The sequence below is a fragment of the Cantharellus anzutake genome (assembly GCF_015039405.1).
Source record: "Cantharellus anzutake strain C23 chromosome Unknown EI90scaffold_25, whole genome shotgun sequence".
In the NCBI taxonomy this organism is placed as follows: Eukaryota; Fungi; Basidiomycota; class Agaricomycetes; order Cantharellales; family Hydnaceae; genus Cantharellus; species Cantharellus anzutake.
Genome location: NW_024066975.1, coordinates 373,195 through 386,176, shown reverse-complemented (window position 1 = coordinate 386,176; position 12,982 = coordinate 373,195). Strand labels below are relative to the sequence as shown.

Here is a 12,982-nt window from a genome sequence, read left to right as displayed (position 1 = left end):
TGCCCATTCCCTCTCCCCTTTCATGGCTCGGCCTTGTTACCCCAACAAACCGATCAATACAGACAGTCTTCTGAGCACGGTCTTGCACAGCCGTGTCATGAGGATAAAACTTAACATTTATGCCAGCATTCGGCACTCGTGCCCTACCCACATGCTTGCCGTTCCCATCCTCTGCGGACGTCACTTGTCTCGCTTATGTGTCGCAAAACTTCCACAGGGTTCCAATCTAACTAACCTATGTGGCTGGTGGGAGGCCTGATGAAGGATCTACCCTCGTAGCCGATGATCTCCATCGTCCAATCATGTTGTTACACAGGGGAAACAAGCGCTCATTGCGTCCCAACGACCTAGACGTAATTTTCGACGCTTTGATATGGCAAATTTTTACACTCTAACGTCAGCCGGTGCAATTTCTTTCTGATCCGTGATTCAATGGATGGGATTCTGATAAGCGCCCATGATCTCGTGGATTCGAGCTGCAAAGTTCGCCGCATGCATCACTGCATCGGTTTATGTCCTGACCGCTTGGTCTTAGATCGGCTGAGAGGAGCTCCAATATTTTTGTGAATTCAAGTTGAAACCGATATTTAGTCCTGACGCTAAGGAGCATGTTGGAATATTGCTGCTGCCAGCGCGAGCTCCTCGGACTCCAAGTTAGTTTCTTTGTGTAAAGGGTAACCCTAATCACCCAAGAATTTTGTGAAAATGATGGCAAATATCCCTCGTTCATGGTTCCCAACTGATCATGCTAGAATGGGCAATGCGAACGTCTCATCCATTACTGCCATGGTTCACACCCCAAGGGCCACAAATCCAGTGGACTAGGAAGCCATACGGCCCCTTTTTTCGGTAGCTTCGTCCTCTGGGCCACGCCCATTTGAGGCGGCCTTAGAGTTTGAGGGTGAACAACTACAGAAACACGAAAAACAGTCAAGGCAAGTCTATATCAATCGGGATGGGGAAGTATGCCGTACGGCTACCTGAATCTTGGGCTTCTTCATCGGGTACTGAAGCTAGAATCTTCATTGTCGCGCATCACAAGTTGAATTCGGAATAAATTCTCATTCGTGCGAGGCTCGGAATCGCACATGTATTAGACAGTCGGATAATCGGTCTTAGATGCTGCTATGTAGTGAGTGTCCTTTGTCATCAGTAATAACAGAGCTTCATACGGAGATGGGGGGCAATCTAAGTCCTCAGAAGCACCCTTACCCATTTGGTTCATGATCAATGTCGGCCAACCCCGAGGCTTCTCAAGGAACCACCCGCCATGTGCATCCTTCATTCCTTGGGAAGGGCTCTACGAAGCTTGCATACAGTAGCTAGGTATCGAAATGCGGGCACCATGAGTCCACCAAGCCTGCTTGGCGCTGGGAAAGCCCTTGTACCACACAGACATGCTCACACGCATCGGGCTATCACCGTGCAGCTGACCGCAGTATGTGACCTTGTTGTTCTTCAATTTCTGCCATGGAAAGTCAATCATCCAGCATTCTATAGGATATAGCAGGGCTGGGGCCAAGAGGTGAGCCCTCTCTTATTCGTTCTTAGATGGGCCCAAATGGCTTTCCACGCAGGGTCCGTCCATGATGTTGCCCCTGGTCGAATGAGGAACTTTCTTGCACCGCGCAAGCTCGCTCGATACGTATTGAGAGGCGAAGAGCCTGTTTTTGCGGAGCAGCCTGCCGTGAGCCGTTCTGTATGCTTCGATCGCGTTGCGTGACAAATATGTTCGTTGTTAGGCCCGCTTCCAACCACCCCCGTCACAGCCCCCAGCACAGATTACAGATCCCTACTCTATGGATAGGCCCGTGGTGCGTGTCTCTCCCCACAAAGTTTCGCCACTTATCGTATTGTCAGACGTCTCCCTTACAGGTTCGAACAGTTCCTCTGGAAGAGCTCCGTCTGAAACTCTCTGCATTGCCACCGCTGATATTTCCGCGTCGAGTACCGAAGGAGACAACTGGAACTGGATTATCATCGATTTATGGGTCGGTTCGAGTCGCGGAAGTGATTAAACATCTCCAGGATTCACATGCTATCACTCTTGCGCCATCAGACGCTGTCATAAGCTTCAAAGGGACTGACACGTCGAATAGTATACGGCATATCGGCAAGTGGACTGCCGAGGTTCGGCTGAAAAATGGCGATGTAGTCCCCATTGCTATTCATGTAGAGAAGCAGGATGGCGAAAACCCCCATGCAACGTAATAACATTGTGGACTTCCGCTTATTGCTTTACATAAAACATCCCCATTTCATCCAAGAAGTTGTCATAATCATCTTTTGGTTTCGATCCTTTTGAAACTGTCCGCGGCGTAGCGGCGCCGTCCCCCGGCCTGCCGCAGCGTTGCTAAAAGGTCACGCTTGGGTAATACTACGGTATTAAATCCTCGTATAAGCAAGGTAATGTTAGTTCCCAAATTATGGAACCAGGTGGGTTTTATTCAAGTTCAAAATTTTGTCCAAAATAACAAAAAACCAGTCGGATTCGCTAGCTAGAACTAACCATTGGGGGTGAAAACCTGTACCTGCTCAATATTGCTTTCACTTTCACTGGGAGCAGCATTCATTCGTTGGGGTGTAGGTTCTACTTTCCTCCGCTTTACGGCAGTTGGGACGAAGGCTGTACTTTCCCGCTTTAAATCACGTAGTTCGGGCTCGGCGGAGACCGTAGCATTCTCGGACATCACAGCAGGACGCTTTGGCAAAGACGGGGGAGGGGGGAGCAGTGATGGAGATGATTTGGGTGGTGGAGTTGTACCCAGTCGAGGCGAATGTGTGACCAATGGGGCGGAGTTAGAGTGAGGTCGCGTAGAAGCAAGTGGAGATACGGCTTGACCAGTGGGATAGGGTGGTGCTGGCCCTGGTGACGCCAGGGTGATGGGAGGATGCGGAAACCCAACATGGGTGGAAAGCCAGGGGGTGGTGGAGGAATGCTATGCAGCGGGAAACCAGGAGGTGGTGGAGGGATACCTAGAGGCGGAAAACCCGGAGGTGGCGGCGGGATATGAGATAACACAGGGGGTTCGGCAGGCAGAGGCCGAAGAATGAATGGCAGCGGCACTAACGAAGAGTCCGGCAGAGCTGGAGTTGCTAGGGGGTTTAATCAATGGATCTTTCTGCAGTCTCTAAATATCTACTTACGGGGAGGGATAGAGCTTGGGGGTGGCCCTTCAGGCATTGGAATGTCTTCGTTGCTGTCATCGTCGCTGTCATGGATGGGTGGCGGACCGGCGGGAAGAGGAACATCACCTAACGCAGCCCATTTGTGAATAGTGGTATTGTTTTAAGTCCTAAAGTCAAACCTTCACTGTCACTGTCGGTCTCCTGGTCCTCATTCGGGGCGGCGGACACCTCGTGCTGCAGGGGGGCTGTTGGACATCGAGGAGGTCGGTCAGGGGGAGGATAAACAGGTATCTAACTCACGGTGCTCCATGTACACTGCCCCTGGTGGGGGCATACCGGTTGGGTTTAGTAGTTTGTCATAATAAATGGATTTTTCGGGATTCAGTGGGAGGCCGTCCGATCCAAACAGATGCTTATTGTAGTCGTTGATGTGTGGCCTACTTGAGACCTTGGATGGCCCTGACGGTGCAGATTTCCTCCCAGGAAAAACTAGCTTTTCATGTTCTGGGTGGGCAGCAACGTATTCTGTTTTGGTCTTTCGAATGGAATCCACTTCTTTCCGCAGCGATTCGAGCTTTTCCTGTCCATTCTTATCGAGCTCTCCTTTCCGTGCTTTAGGGAATTAGCGAGTCTTCCCATGCTGCGCCACTTACCCGAATCCTCTAAATGACGAATTTCCGATTCGAGGCCTTCCAACTCAAAGTTGAGAGTCGAATGCACCAATGAAGGGGGAGGGCGAACCTGTTGTATCCTTCTTCACAACGCTTATTTCCCTATTCTTCACTCGTTGTTCCTTGTTCTGACCAAAAGACAATAAAGCTTAGCTGAAGCCGACCAAAGCAGAGATGGATCCTCACTTTCTTGAGTTCCTTCTTTCTCTCGGCTTTCCCTGAAAGCATTGCCATCAGCAAGCGAGAGATTAGTGCTTATGTTATGGCCTACTATGTGCATCGACTGGATTGAGCGTTCTCGACCCCTTTGCCATGTTGGGCCTCGTTTGTTATTGGTCGGCGCTTAGAGGTCGGGTTTGCTTCCGGCCCGAAATTTTGTTCTCAGCACAGACACCAAATCATGCCACCAAAACACCTGGCCAGTGGTAGCACCATTCCTCCCCCTCCTCCCTCTAGGCTTCCAAGATTGGCAGCTTTTGCTACTTTTATTACGCTATTCGCATTATTATGTCAATACTTGGACACTATAAAGGTAAAGTAGACTGTATTAGTGTTTGTCGTGTCCTTCCGCTCATCTTTATGAGCCACTAGGATCGTTGGTACATCTTAGACCCTCCCTACCTACATGATCTGTCAAAGCAAGCTGTTGCAACACACCCAGACGATATGCCGAAAATCATTTCACACATCGTTTCTAACCTCACTGCCACATACGGTCCCAAGCACATCAATCCCAAGGAGAAGGAGTGGGTGTTTAACAATGCTGGGGGTGCCATGGGTGCCATGTATATCATTCATGCCTCTATCACTGAATACCTAATCGTGTTTGGAACTCCGCTGGGAACTGAGGGCCACACGGGCCGTCACACCGCTGATGACTATTTCCATATACTCCAAGGGGAGCAGTGGGCATTTGCGCCCCCAAATTTGTCAAAGGAGGTATGTCCGGGGATCGTGTAATTGGCATGATCATACCAATTTAACGTGGGTCCTGATCAGGTATACCCACCCGGCTCAGTTCATCATCTCCCGCGCGGGTCAGTAAAACAGTATAAGATGCACGAAGGGTGCTTCGCTCTGGAGTATGCACGAGGTTTGTTGGAGATGTCAAATTCAAATTCAGTTCCTCCTCTTACATCGATGAACAGGATGGATACCCCTTATGCTGCCATTTGGCTTTGCGGATACTCTCTCGTCCACCCTTGACATTCCGACTCTATATGATACAATCGTGATAACAGGGAGGGAGATGCTGAGGAACTTATGGGTTGGAAAGATCTAAGCCGACTTCTCGTTGTTCAACTTTGAGTGTCCACACCTTGAATCTATTCTCTCCAGAATTTGAACAAGACCACCGTCCAATGCATACATACAATCCAAATTAGGTCTGCTCTTCGGACCCGAACCACGTGACTACCGTCTACCTGTCCAGGGATTGCCGTGATCAAATTGAGCTCCGTGGTGAGGCTCAGCCCTCAGGTCCAACTTCTTTAGCTTCAGAGTTATGAACGAGATCATTGATGTCGATGACCTCAGCGATGCTGACTCAGATATCTTTGAACAGCAACAGCTTGAAGAAGCCATTGCTCTATCTCTTTCGGAGAGCCGCGAGGTAATTGACGTCGGCGACGCTGAGAGTAGTACACGCCAAAGCTCTAATACAACCACAAGCAACCCCACTTCTTTTCCCTCCGACTTTCTCAAAGAAAGAGCACGCCTAGAGGAGGCACGGCTGCAGAGGAGAAAGAGACGTTTTGAGTCGGTGGCAGTGGACGCTCCCCAAAAAGCGTCAGGATCTTCGGACCATTCTCAACAATCTGTGGGGCAGCTTGCCAAGCGTCGGTGAGTTTCGTTAGACCCCAGCGCAAAGGCATGCCCCAATCCAATGCTACCCATGCCAGCAAGATAGAACTACCGCTTGGAGATGTGCCTACTCCCTTGCAGACTTCTATCTCCAAACATGAAAACATCGAGCCCTTCTGGGATGGGACATTAAGACAAACTCCAAGCAGATTCTCAAATTACAAGCCAAAGTTCTCCCTCAAAGATATCATAGGAGAGGTATGAATCCCACAAGTGAGAGAACAAACTGTAGGGTTGATCTCTGCTTGTCTCTTCAATAGAGTAGCGCAGTTGAATGGTCCATTATGACGGCCATGGATATAGATTTTGATTGGGTCGCAACATGCTTTCCAATATCAGTTCCGAATATCCTAGTCTCATCCCCAGCACGATCTAATGGATATACGGAGGCTACAGTGAAGCGGCTGGATACCACATCATGGTTTCACTGTACGCCATGGATGCCTCCAGGCCATGGCGTGATGCACACTAAATTATGTTTGGTATGAAATTATTTCTATGTTGAGAATCCCGTTGACAAGGACGCCCGCTAGTATTTCCGTAAGGATGGGTGTTTACGTGTGGCCGTCAACACAGCTAATTTGCTCGACTATGACTGGTGGGGAATTGAAAATGTAAGATTATGCCGGCCTTTTTACTACCTTTCTGATTTCGACTGTGTAGATGAGCTGGGTACAGGATTTCCCTCTATTGGCTTCCAGCACACAAAGTCCCGAAGCTGAAGCTTCTCATGGGAAAGCTTTCAGGACTACGTTAATCGCTCATCTTAAGAGGATGAATGTTGAAGCGGGTATGAAAGCAGCCGTGTCTTCTGGGGTCATTCGCCTCCCAAAATGTTCCATCGAGGCTGTTCTAAATCGTTATGACTTCTCGAAAGTTAAGATAAGGCTTGTCGCCAGCCTACCAGGGACCTTCACTGGACAAGAGATGCAGACCGTCGGTCATACGGGTCTCATGAGAGCACTTCGAACCATCGGAGCCAGGACTCCACCGGGAAAGGACCTATCTCTCGAATATCAGGTAAGGGCGGTCACCGTAAAATGTTCGTTGTGACACAGTAGCGCTTGTCAAGGGGTCGTCAATCGGGAGATACACTGCGGACTGGATACAAGGGTTTCGGATATCGGCGACAGGAGGTAACGGCTACAATTCGTGGCTTTCAATGAGTGCCAAGGCCATCAAGGAGCAACCCTATCCGAGCAAAAGTTTAATGAAAATATTGTATCCTACCTTGGAGACGGTAGACGCCGCTGGCCGCCATGTGAGTGAAATCATTGTGCCGATTCGACGGCTATCGAACTCGCATTATGAAGCGTGGTGGCTCGATGTTTCTCAGTCCCTCGACGTGGGAGGCGAAGAATTTCCCGAGACAATTATTCCACGACCCCAAAGCGACATCAGGTTCGATACTGATGCATACGAAGGTGCATCCCATCGGGAATAAGCCCAGTACCCATCTTGACTCGTTATTCTCTTTATGATAGATGATGCTGGGGCTATTTGTGTCCAAGAAGAATGGAGTAGGGCCTGATACCCAAGCAGTCTCTGGTATTGACGGCGACGTTGGTGGATGGTGTTACGTCGGGTAAGTGGAATGGATTGCAAAGATTTCCGATTTACACTGTTTCTACACAGATCACATAATTTTTCGCCTTCTGCCTGGGGGACTTTGAGCCGAGAAAAGAGGAAGAAGAGGGCGACGGGAAGGAGCTCAAAGGCTCGCAGAGATATGAGTGACGACGAGTCTCAAGACGAGGATACACCCTCCATCAACGTCCGTATGCTTTCGTTTGTTTCACCCTCCAAGGCTCATGACAGTCCAACGAGTAGATTCGTAACTTCGAACTCGGCATCCTGTTTCCCTTTTTCCAAAACGAGCTGCCTTCCAAAGCTGATGAAGTCGCTTGTTGGAAGAGGCCAGTACCGCCTTACAATAGAAGCAAGCCTTGGGTATGCCTTCGGTTACTCGACAGTATGATTCAGGCATTGACCGTGTCATATCCAGATGCAAGCGATTCACTTGCTTCCTTTGCTTAATATTTCAAGCTGACATAATTGACATGGCGTCTGTAATCTGTTATGTATCGTGTGGTATACAGTCAGTGGATGCGCAACATCCCAGCCCGTCGCTTCTTCTAGCGCTATATTTCTTTATGCCTATAAGGTTAGCAAGAGTACTGTTGGAATGAGAATGGGTACGAAGATAACGCTCCGGCTGAGAGTTGCCCGTGTTGTCGAGACGACAGCCGTGCTGGCCGATTTACATTTTCTCTTTCGGCACTGTCCGCGTTCTCAATGATCGGGTTAAGTCTGCAAACCCCCATGCCTCCAAAGGGCAAGCGACATACCCGAACGCGCAGCCAACTGGTGGACAGGGTCAATAAGCTACCTCCTCTAGTGTCCATTTTTCTCGGTATCATTATTGGGCTCTGTATCGCGCGACTATGGTATGGGGAGGTCAGAATTCAACAGCGTTAACGTCCAGTCGGGTGATACTGATGGCGATGTCACGTCTCCTAGCCATCTAAATCTCGCTCGTGGTCCCCCACTACGTCCCGTTTCTCTCAATCAAGATTGCGCCGAACGGAATATATTCCTTTACCAAATCCCAAGCAACGTCGTCGGATCCTCGAGCTCTTGACACATTTGGGCCCGCATTATACTCGTGAATGCACGCGATCCGCTCAGCCGCTGTATGTTACGCAGGCTCGTGCGCGGTACGCTCCCCTCCGTGGTCTTGTTGGGACCAAGGCCCAATCTTCCTCCTGGTTCAAATACTGGCGTTCAACTGATGACCTGGGATCTGATAAACTTGATGAAGATGCTGCACCGGACCACGCCTTTCAAAAGAGAGGCGTCGAGTACCCGCCGCAACACAAGTACTTCATCGCGATCAATCTTTACAACTCCTTTGACATTATACCAGATGCTTTTGCAACCCTGTTCCGCGTTGCGGCTATTCTCGGTTACGAAAACGTCTTTGTATCCATATATGAGAACGGCTCAACTGATCAGACCAAGGCTCTCTTGCGTACATTCGAATCATTAACTAAAACGGTAGGAATGCGAGTCGTCATTCGTGCCAGCATGCGCACAAGAGGCCAATTCAATCATCGTATCGAATACCTAGCGGAGGTTCGGAATGCAGCTTTACGTCCTCTTCACGAATTACGCGACGCCGAGGGGGAGATCTTTGATACCATTATTTTCATGAATGACGTTCTTCCATGTGTCGATGACATTTTGGAACTTATTTGGCAAAGTCGCCGTCAGAACGCAGCTATCACCTGTGCTGCAGATTACATGTTCCACGAACAGATCGTGAGTCCAGAGTGTTTTTCTTGAATAACATTGGATGACTGTTCTCCGTCTTTAGGGCGCTCCCGTATTCTATGATAACTGGGTTGCACGCGATATCAACGGCACCGCCCTCGAGAACGCTCCTTTTGAACGTGTTTTCCGCGACCCAGAGTCTTCGCTTCGCTTCCAGCGCCATCTTCCGATCCAAGTTCAGTCTTGCTGGAACGGCGTCGCGGTGCTGGACCCGGCGCCGCTCTATGCTATCCCCCCTGTGAAGTTCAGAATGGCAAACATTGCCGAGGGTGAATGTTCGGCTAGTGAATGTAGTCTTATTGGGAATGACTATTGGAACGCTGGCTACGGAAGGATAATCACCGTTCCTCGAGTGAAACTTGCTTATGATCAGGTAGGTGTTTTGGGGCGAGTTTGTCAACATCCCATTACTTATATATGTTTGGTACAGAGAGTTTATGATATTATACACCCTCCTCGACGCAATCTGAGTGTTATTCGGGGCTTTAGTCGCATGGGTGGTCTTCCGGACGATCCACGGTCAGATCCTCAGGATCGCTCATGGTATGGGCCACATGACAGACTGTTCGTGTCTGAGGAAAGCGAGCCTCTTGACTTTGAACCTGGTCCGCGACATGGTATGTCTCAGGGCACCCAATCTTTCACAGGCTGTTCACTGAATGTTTCGCTGTTCCCTAGTTTGGTGCTGGGGATGGGATGGAGCTGGTGATTTGGATGGTCCTGATGTTGAACCCATTTGGGAGAACATGTCGGAACGTTCGTTGACGCAGGAAGCGGTCAGTATCAAACATGACAGGGGGCTGAGAAAATAAATTTCAATAGACTCCTGGACATACTTCCAATACCCTTTTTATTCATTCCTCTTGTAACCCACGATTGAGCTAGATTAATGTTCTGCCATGGCTCATTAAGTTTATGACTGTTCTTGTCTCGTAGCTTGTGTGAGTTCTCGATATTCTGTGTTGGAATCACTGATGATACCAGTGTGTTGCACCAGGTCCCACTGGTTTCAGAAACACCGGTTACGTTCCCAGGAGCGAAACGGCCATTTCTGCAAGTACCAGGGTGGCATTCATCTAAACTGCAACGTTGCACGCACGGGAGTGCGAAAGTGAAAAAAGAGAATCTGTGGCGCGGCGACGGCCCTGACAACCGCCGAAGCTTCTTATATTGAGAGTGACCCGGTAGAGGGGGATGGTGTACAGGCAAGCAGCCAACAGTACAAAGTGAGGTTATGAAAAACAGGAAGAACGAACAAACGGGCTTATGTAAAGGACATAAAAAACCCATGCCCGATATACGTAAATACCGCCAAACACCCTCAGCAAGACCGAATACTTTGGTTCTAATTATCGTCTCTCATTACTAGCTTAATTTCTTTATGTATGATTGTGAAGATGCTTCAAAACCAAATAAATAGGCACGCGGACCGAGGCGTAACGCCAGGCAAGATTGACAGAGTAGGCACAGAAGCCGATGCGTAATGGCGGATGCGAAGAAGGCACGGAGGCCGAAGGCACAAAGGCCGGTGTGTGCAGCGGACGCAAAAAAGAAAGAAGGGCCCATAGGCCGACGCGTGCAAGGGACGCGAGGAAACAGAAGTTGTGGGGAGAGACTAGCCTACTGCCAGACCTGCGAACTGAGCATACGCAGATGACCAGTGTGCGAAGAGCCATAGGCGGGTATGGCGTACAAGAGGCCATCCCGAGGGCATGCAGCGAGCACCAGGACCCGGGGGTACACAACTCTAATTTAATTTCGTGCCTCCATTGAATCCCCACCCATTTCTGCGTCAGGGCACGGATGCAAATTGTGCAGTTGAGCTTGGTGAACATTCCTAAGTCCGCTTCCCGCTTTCGAGCAAGGTTCCATCCTGCCCCGTCTGGGCGGCATTGACATCCAAGCGTGATCAGGGCACCAATAATAATCTAATATCTTAGCCCAAACTGACCACCCCCTTGGCCACCATTCATTCGTAACTTCCTGTTGAGTAATTCTAGACCTTCGTCGCATATCCATGCATCTCCACCGAAGAGCAAACATCCGCGCTCCCTCAGAATCATCTGAACATCACATGAAGAGCAACCATTCATCGAGCTCCAGGTCATCAAAAGCTTTGCACCAGTCCTTGACTCCAAGGATAACAATCTTCTTACTGATTGTTTTCATCCTCTTCCTCTTCACCCGTTTGTCATTATTCCCTTCAGAATCATCCTCTCGCGCATTTGATGTCGCTCCACGCGGTTTATATCGCCATTTCTCCCCACGGGACTATCTGAACGAATCGGCTAATGATCCTGCGCCCTTTCACTTTTGTCCTATTTATGGTCCTGGAGATGTGCTAGCCAAGAAGTATCGCGCAGTCAACCTACAAAAGAGTGTGCTGAATAGAGGCAGCGGAACCCGAATCCATCGCGTCATTCACAAAGCCATGCGCGGCCTTCCTGTCACCATAAGTGTTCTTGGCGGCTCCGTGTCATCGTGTCACGGAGCTGGAGAAGATCCACTTTCCCCCACTTGCTACCCTTCGATGTTCTTTGCGTGGTGGAATTCAGTATTTCCACATCCTGCGTCCGAGCTCACGAACGGTGCTCGACGGAAAACCGACTCTTCTTATTACTCGTATTGCAATGGTCACCACCTTCCAGATCAAACAGACTTGGTCATTCTAGAGTTCGACTCTGATGATGATTAGTAAGTCCACATGTCTCTACTTCCACGACATCGCTCACAGTTGTTGTGCAGCGATGGTGTTTGGTTAGAGCACTTCGAACTTCTGGTCCGCTCCATATTGATTCGACCCGATCATCCTGCCGTCATTATACTGGGTCATTTTTCGCCTCAACTCCAGGGCCTTTATGGATATGCTGGTCCGGAACAATTACATACCCAGGTTGCCCAATTCTACGACACTCCTCACGTGTCGATCAAAGCCTTGCTCTACGAAAGTTTTCTCCACAATCCATCACTTGCGCTCGAAAAGTACTACGCAGACCCAATGTTACCTAATTCGGGTGGTCATCGTGTCCTTGCTGATGCGCTCATCCATTACATGCAAGAGCAAATTTGTACCGGTTGGGCCGCTGTCAGGGGTTACACGTATGATGTGACTTTACCAATGATTTTCAATAGCGATGATGCCAAGGTCGAGGACGCAGTTGGCCTCTTCCGTGGCATGGATGTGCGCAAGGGGGACAAAGCGCAAGGCGGGAAGAAGAAGCTTTGGTCTCCTCCTACCGACCGTACAGCAGCGGCTGCTGTTCCACGTTTCTTTTTGACGACACGACCAGATCCAAGTGGAGGCACTGACCCGTTCCATTTCGAAGAGGTTCAACCGTTCTGTGTTTCAGCAAATGACTTGATTAATCCATTACCTATCTCCCTTTTCGTTGGAACGGGTTGGCACATGAAAAGGCCCAGCCACGCTGTCGCCGACAGTTTAACCACGGTGGACGCCTATTATTGGTATGCTTTCTATCCTGCAAGCAAGCTCCGAGTACCTGTGACTGTAAGTGGTGGAGATGTGGCGATTTGGTATTTGACGCAGGATAGTCGAGCCGGACAAGCGACAAGCGAGGTTAGTTGCTGGGTTGACAACAACTATGGGGGGGCCAAGGTCATCGATGGGGCTGCAGGAAGTGATCCTCGACCCTCGTATGCAAATTTTCACTACACACCCGTTCTCTGTCCTTCTGATGTTCCCTCTAACAGAATACGCATCATTGATCGTTCCGTTGAACCGGGTTCGCACTATGTGGAGTGCCAATTGCAAGGGACTGAAGGCGTTAAGGTTGCACCGTTCAAATTACTGGGTGTATTTACTACATAACACCTCGGGTTTTGAGCCTTCTGTGATATTATTCATATGCGCCTGGCCCGTGTACCTTTGTAATTCCAAGTGGGGGTATCCTTATCTAACCGAATAAAATATTGCACTTTTATTTGGTAGTCTTGAGAGTGACTGGACATGTGTACAGTAATACTTT

At 49.4% G+C, this 12,982-nt stretch overlaps 8 protein-coding genes across 8 annotated transcripts; 5 read left to right on the top strand and 3 right to left on the bottom strand.

Annotated features, from left to right (window-relative positions):
- Positions 1-547: 547 nt before the first annotated feature.
- EI90DRAFT_3059273 (uncharacterized protein) lies at positions 548-1,264 on the bottom strand. The gene is made up of 3 exons (XM_039060426.1): positions 1,194-1,264; positions 975-1,132; positions 548-906 (listed from the first exon to the last, which is right to left on the bottom strand). Exons 2-3 carry the CDS (start codon positions 1,024-1,026, stop codon positions 779-781), a joined length of 180 nt encoding a protein of 59 aa, XP_038915703.1. The 5' UTR covers positions 1,027-1,132; positions 1,194-1,264; the 3' UTR covers positions 548-778.
- Positions 1,265-1,418: 154 nt separating this feature from the next.
- EI90DRAFT_3059271 (uncharacterized protein) lies at positions 1,419-1,767 on the top strand. The gene has a single exon (XM_039060425.1). The coding sequence runs from the start codon at positions 1,562-1,564 to the stop codon at positions 1,721-1,723; it is 162 nt and encodes a 53-aa protein (XP_038915702.1). The 5' UTR covers positions 1,419-1,561; the 3' UTR covers positions 1,724-1,767.
- Positions 1,768-2,504: 737 nt separating this feature from the next.
- EI90DRAFT_3154829 (WW domain binding protein 11-domain-containing protein) lies at positions 2,505-4,411 on the bottom strand (the record flags this gene model as incomplete). The annotated part of the gene is made up of 10 exons (XM_039065956.1): positions 4,392-4,411; positions 4,072-4,332; positions 3,987-4,018; positions 3,871-3,928; positions 3,783-3,818; positions 3,430-3,741; positions 3,309-3,374; positions 3,148-3,255; positions 2,765-3,096; positions 2,505-2,702 (listed from the first exon to the last, which is right to left on the bottom strand). Exons 2-10 carry the CDS (start codon positions 4,112-4,114, stop codon positions 2,505-2,507), a joined length of 1,185 nt encoding a protein of 394 aa, XP_038915701.1. The 5' UTR covers positions 4,115-4,332; positions 4,392-4,411.
- On the top strand, positions 3,979-5,196 carry EI90DRAFT_1095484 (ERG2/sigma1 receptor-like protein). Its single transcript, XM_039051486.1, has 4 exons — positions 3,979-4,332; positions 4,392-4,739; positions 4,800-4,893; positions 4,949-5,196. The coding sequence occupies exons 1-4, from the start codon at positions 4,201-4,203 to the stop codon at positions 5,080-5,082; spliced, it is 708 nt and encodes a 235-aa protein (XP_038915700.1). The 5' UTR covers positions 3,979-4,200; the 3' UTR covers positions 5,083-5,196.
- A 108-nt stretch (positions 5,197-5,304) lies between these two features.
- Positions 5,305-7,700, top strand: EI90DRAFT_3124004 (tyrosyl-DNA phosphodiesterase-domain-containing protein; the record flags this gene model as incomplete). The annotated part of the gene is made up of 10 exons (XM_039063668.1): positions 5,305-5,642; positions 5,702-5,861; positions 5,924-6,145; positions 6,197-6,277; positions 6,327-6,683; positions 6,736-6,924; positions 6,977-7,087; positions 7,148-7,248; positions 7,299-7,437; positions 7,494-7,700. The coding sequence occupies 10 exons, from the start codon at positions 5,305-5,307 to the stop codon at positions 7,698-7,700; spliced, it is 1,905 nt and encodes a 634-aa protein (XP_038915699.1).
- Positions 7,701-7,985: 285 nt separating this feature from the next.
- EI90DRAFT_3280893 (cryptococcal mannosyltransferase 1-domain-containing protein) lies at positions 7,986-10,100 on the top strand (the record flags this gene model as incomplete). Its single annotated transcript, XM_039066789.1, has 5 exons — positions 7,986-8,120; positions 8,184-8,984; positions 9,040-9,369; positions 9,427-9,613; positions 9,675-10,100. 5 exons carry the CDS (start codon positions 7,986-7,988, stop codon positions 9,806-9,808), a joined length of 1,587 nt encoding a protein of 528 aa, XP_038915698.1. The 3' UTR covers positions 9,809-10,100.
- Positions 9,822-10,306, bottom strand: EI90DRAFT_3059259 (uncharacterized protein). Its single transcript, XM_039060424.1, has 2 exons — positions 9,994-10,306; positions 9,822-9,937 (listed from the first exon to the last, which is right to left on the bottom strand). The coding sequence occupies exons 1-2, from the start codon at positions 10,284-10,286 to the stop codon at positions 9,910-9,912; spliced, it is 321 nt and encodes a 106-aa protein (XP_038915697.1). The 5' UTR covers positions 10,287-10,306; the 3' UTR covers positions 9,822-9,909.
- Positions 10,307-11,019: 713 nt separating this feature from the next.
- EI90DRAFT_3059256 (uncharacterized protein) lies at positions 11,020-12,932 on the top strand. Its single transcript, XM_039060423.1, has 3 exons — positions 11,020-11,690; positions 11,742-12,650; positions 12,708-12,932. Exons 1-3 carry the CDS (start codon positions 11,071-11,073, stop codon positions 12,823-12,825), a joined length of 1,647 nt encoding a protein of 548 aa, XP_038915696.1. The 5' UTR covers positions 11,020-11,070; the 3' UTR covers positions 12,826-12,932.
- The last annotated feature ends 50 nt before the right edge of the window (positions 12,933-12,982 follow it).

Excerpts from the sequence above, each read along its gene's own strand:
- EI90DRAFT_3059273 (XM_039060426.1), bottom strand. The coding sequence starts at position 1,026 with ATGAAGATTCTAGCTTCAGTACCCGATGAAGAAGCCCAAGATTCAGGT. Across the intron at positions 907-974 it reads AGCCCAAGATTCAGGTAGCC|TTCACCCTCAAACTCTAAGG; the intron begins GTACGGCATACT and ends TTTCTGTAGTTG.
- EI90DRAFT_3059259 (XM_039060424.1), bottom strand. The coding sequence starts at position 10,286 with ATGGGTTTTTTATGTCCTTTACATAAGCCCGTTTGTTCGTTCTTCCTG. Across the intron at positions 9,938-9,993 it reads GTTTCTGAAACCAGTGGGAC|ACAAGCTACGAGACAAGAAC; the intron begins CTGGTGCAACAC and ends TCGAGAACTCAC.
- EI90DRAFT_1095484 (XM_039051486.1), top strand. The coding sequence starts at position 4,201 with ATGCCACCAAAACACCTGGCCAGTGGTAGCACCATTCCTCCCCCTCCT. Across the intron at positions 4,740-4,799 it reads CCCCAAATTTGTCAAAGGAG|GTATACCCACCCGGCTCAGT; the intron begins GTATGTCCGGGG and ends GGTCCTGATCAG. Across the intron at positions 4,894-4,948 it reads CGCTCTGGAGTATGCACGAG|GATGGATACCCCTTATGCTG; the intron begins GTTTGTTGGAGA and ends ATCGATGAACAG.
- EI90DRAFT_3059256 (XM_039060423.1), top strand. The coding sequence starts at position 11,071 with ATGAAGAGCAACCATTCATCGAGCTCCAGGTCATCAAAAGCTTTGCAC. Across the intron at positions 11,691-11,741 it reads TTCGACTCTGATGATGATTA|CGATGGTGTTTGGTTAGAGC; the intron begins GTAAGTCCACAT and ends GTTGTTGTGCAG. Across the intron at positions 12,651-12,707 it reads GGAAGTGATCCTCGACCCTC|AATACGCATCATTGATCGTT; the intron begins GTATGCAAATTT and ends TCCCTCTAACAG.
- EI90DRAFT_3059271 (XM_039060425.1), top strand. The coding sequence starts at position 1,562 with ATGGCTTTCCACGCAGGGTCCGTCCATGATGTTGCCCCTGGTCGAATG.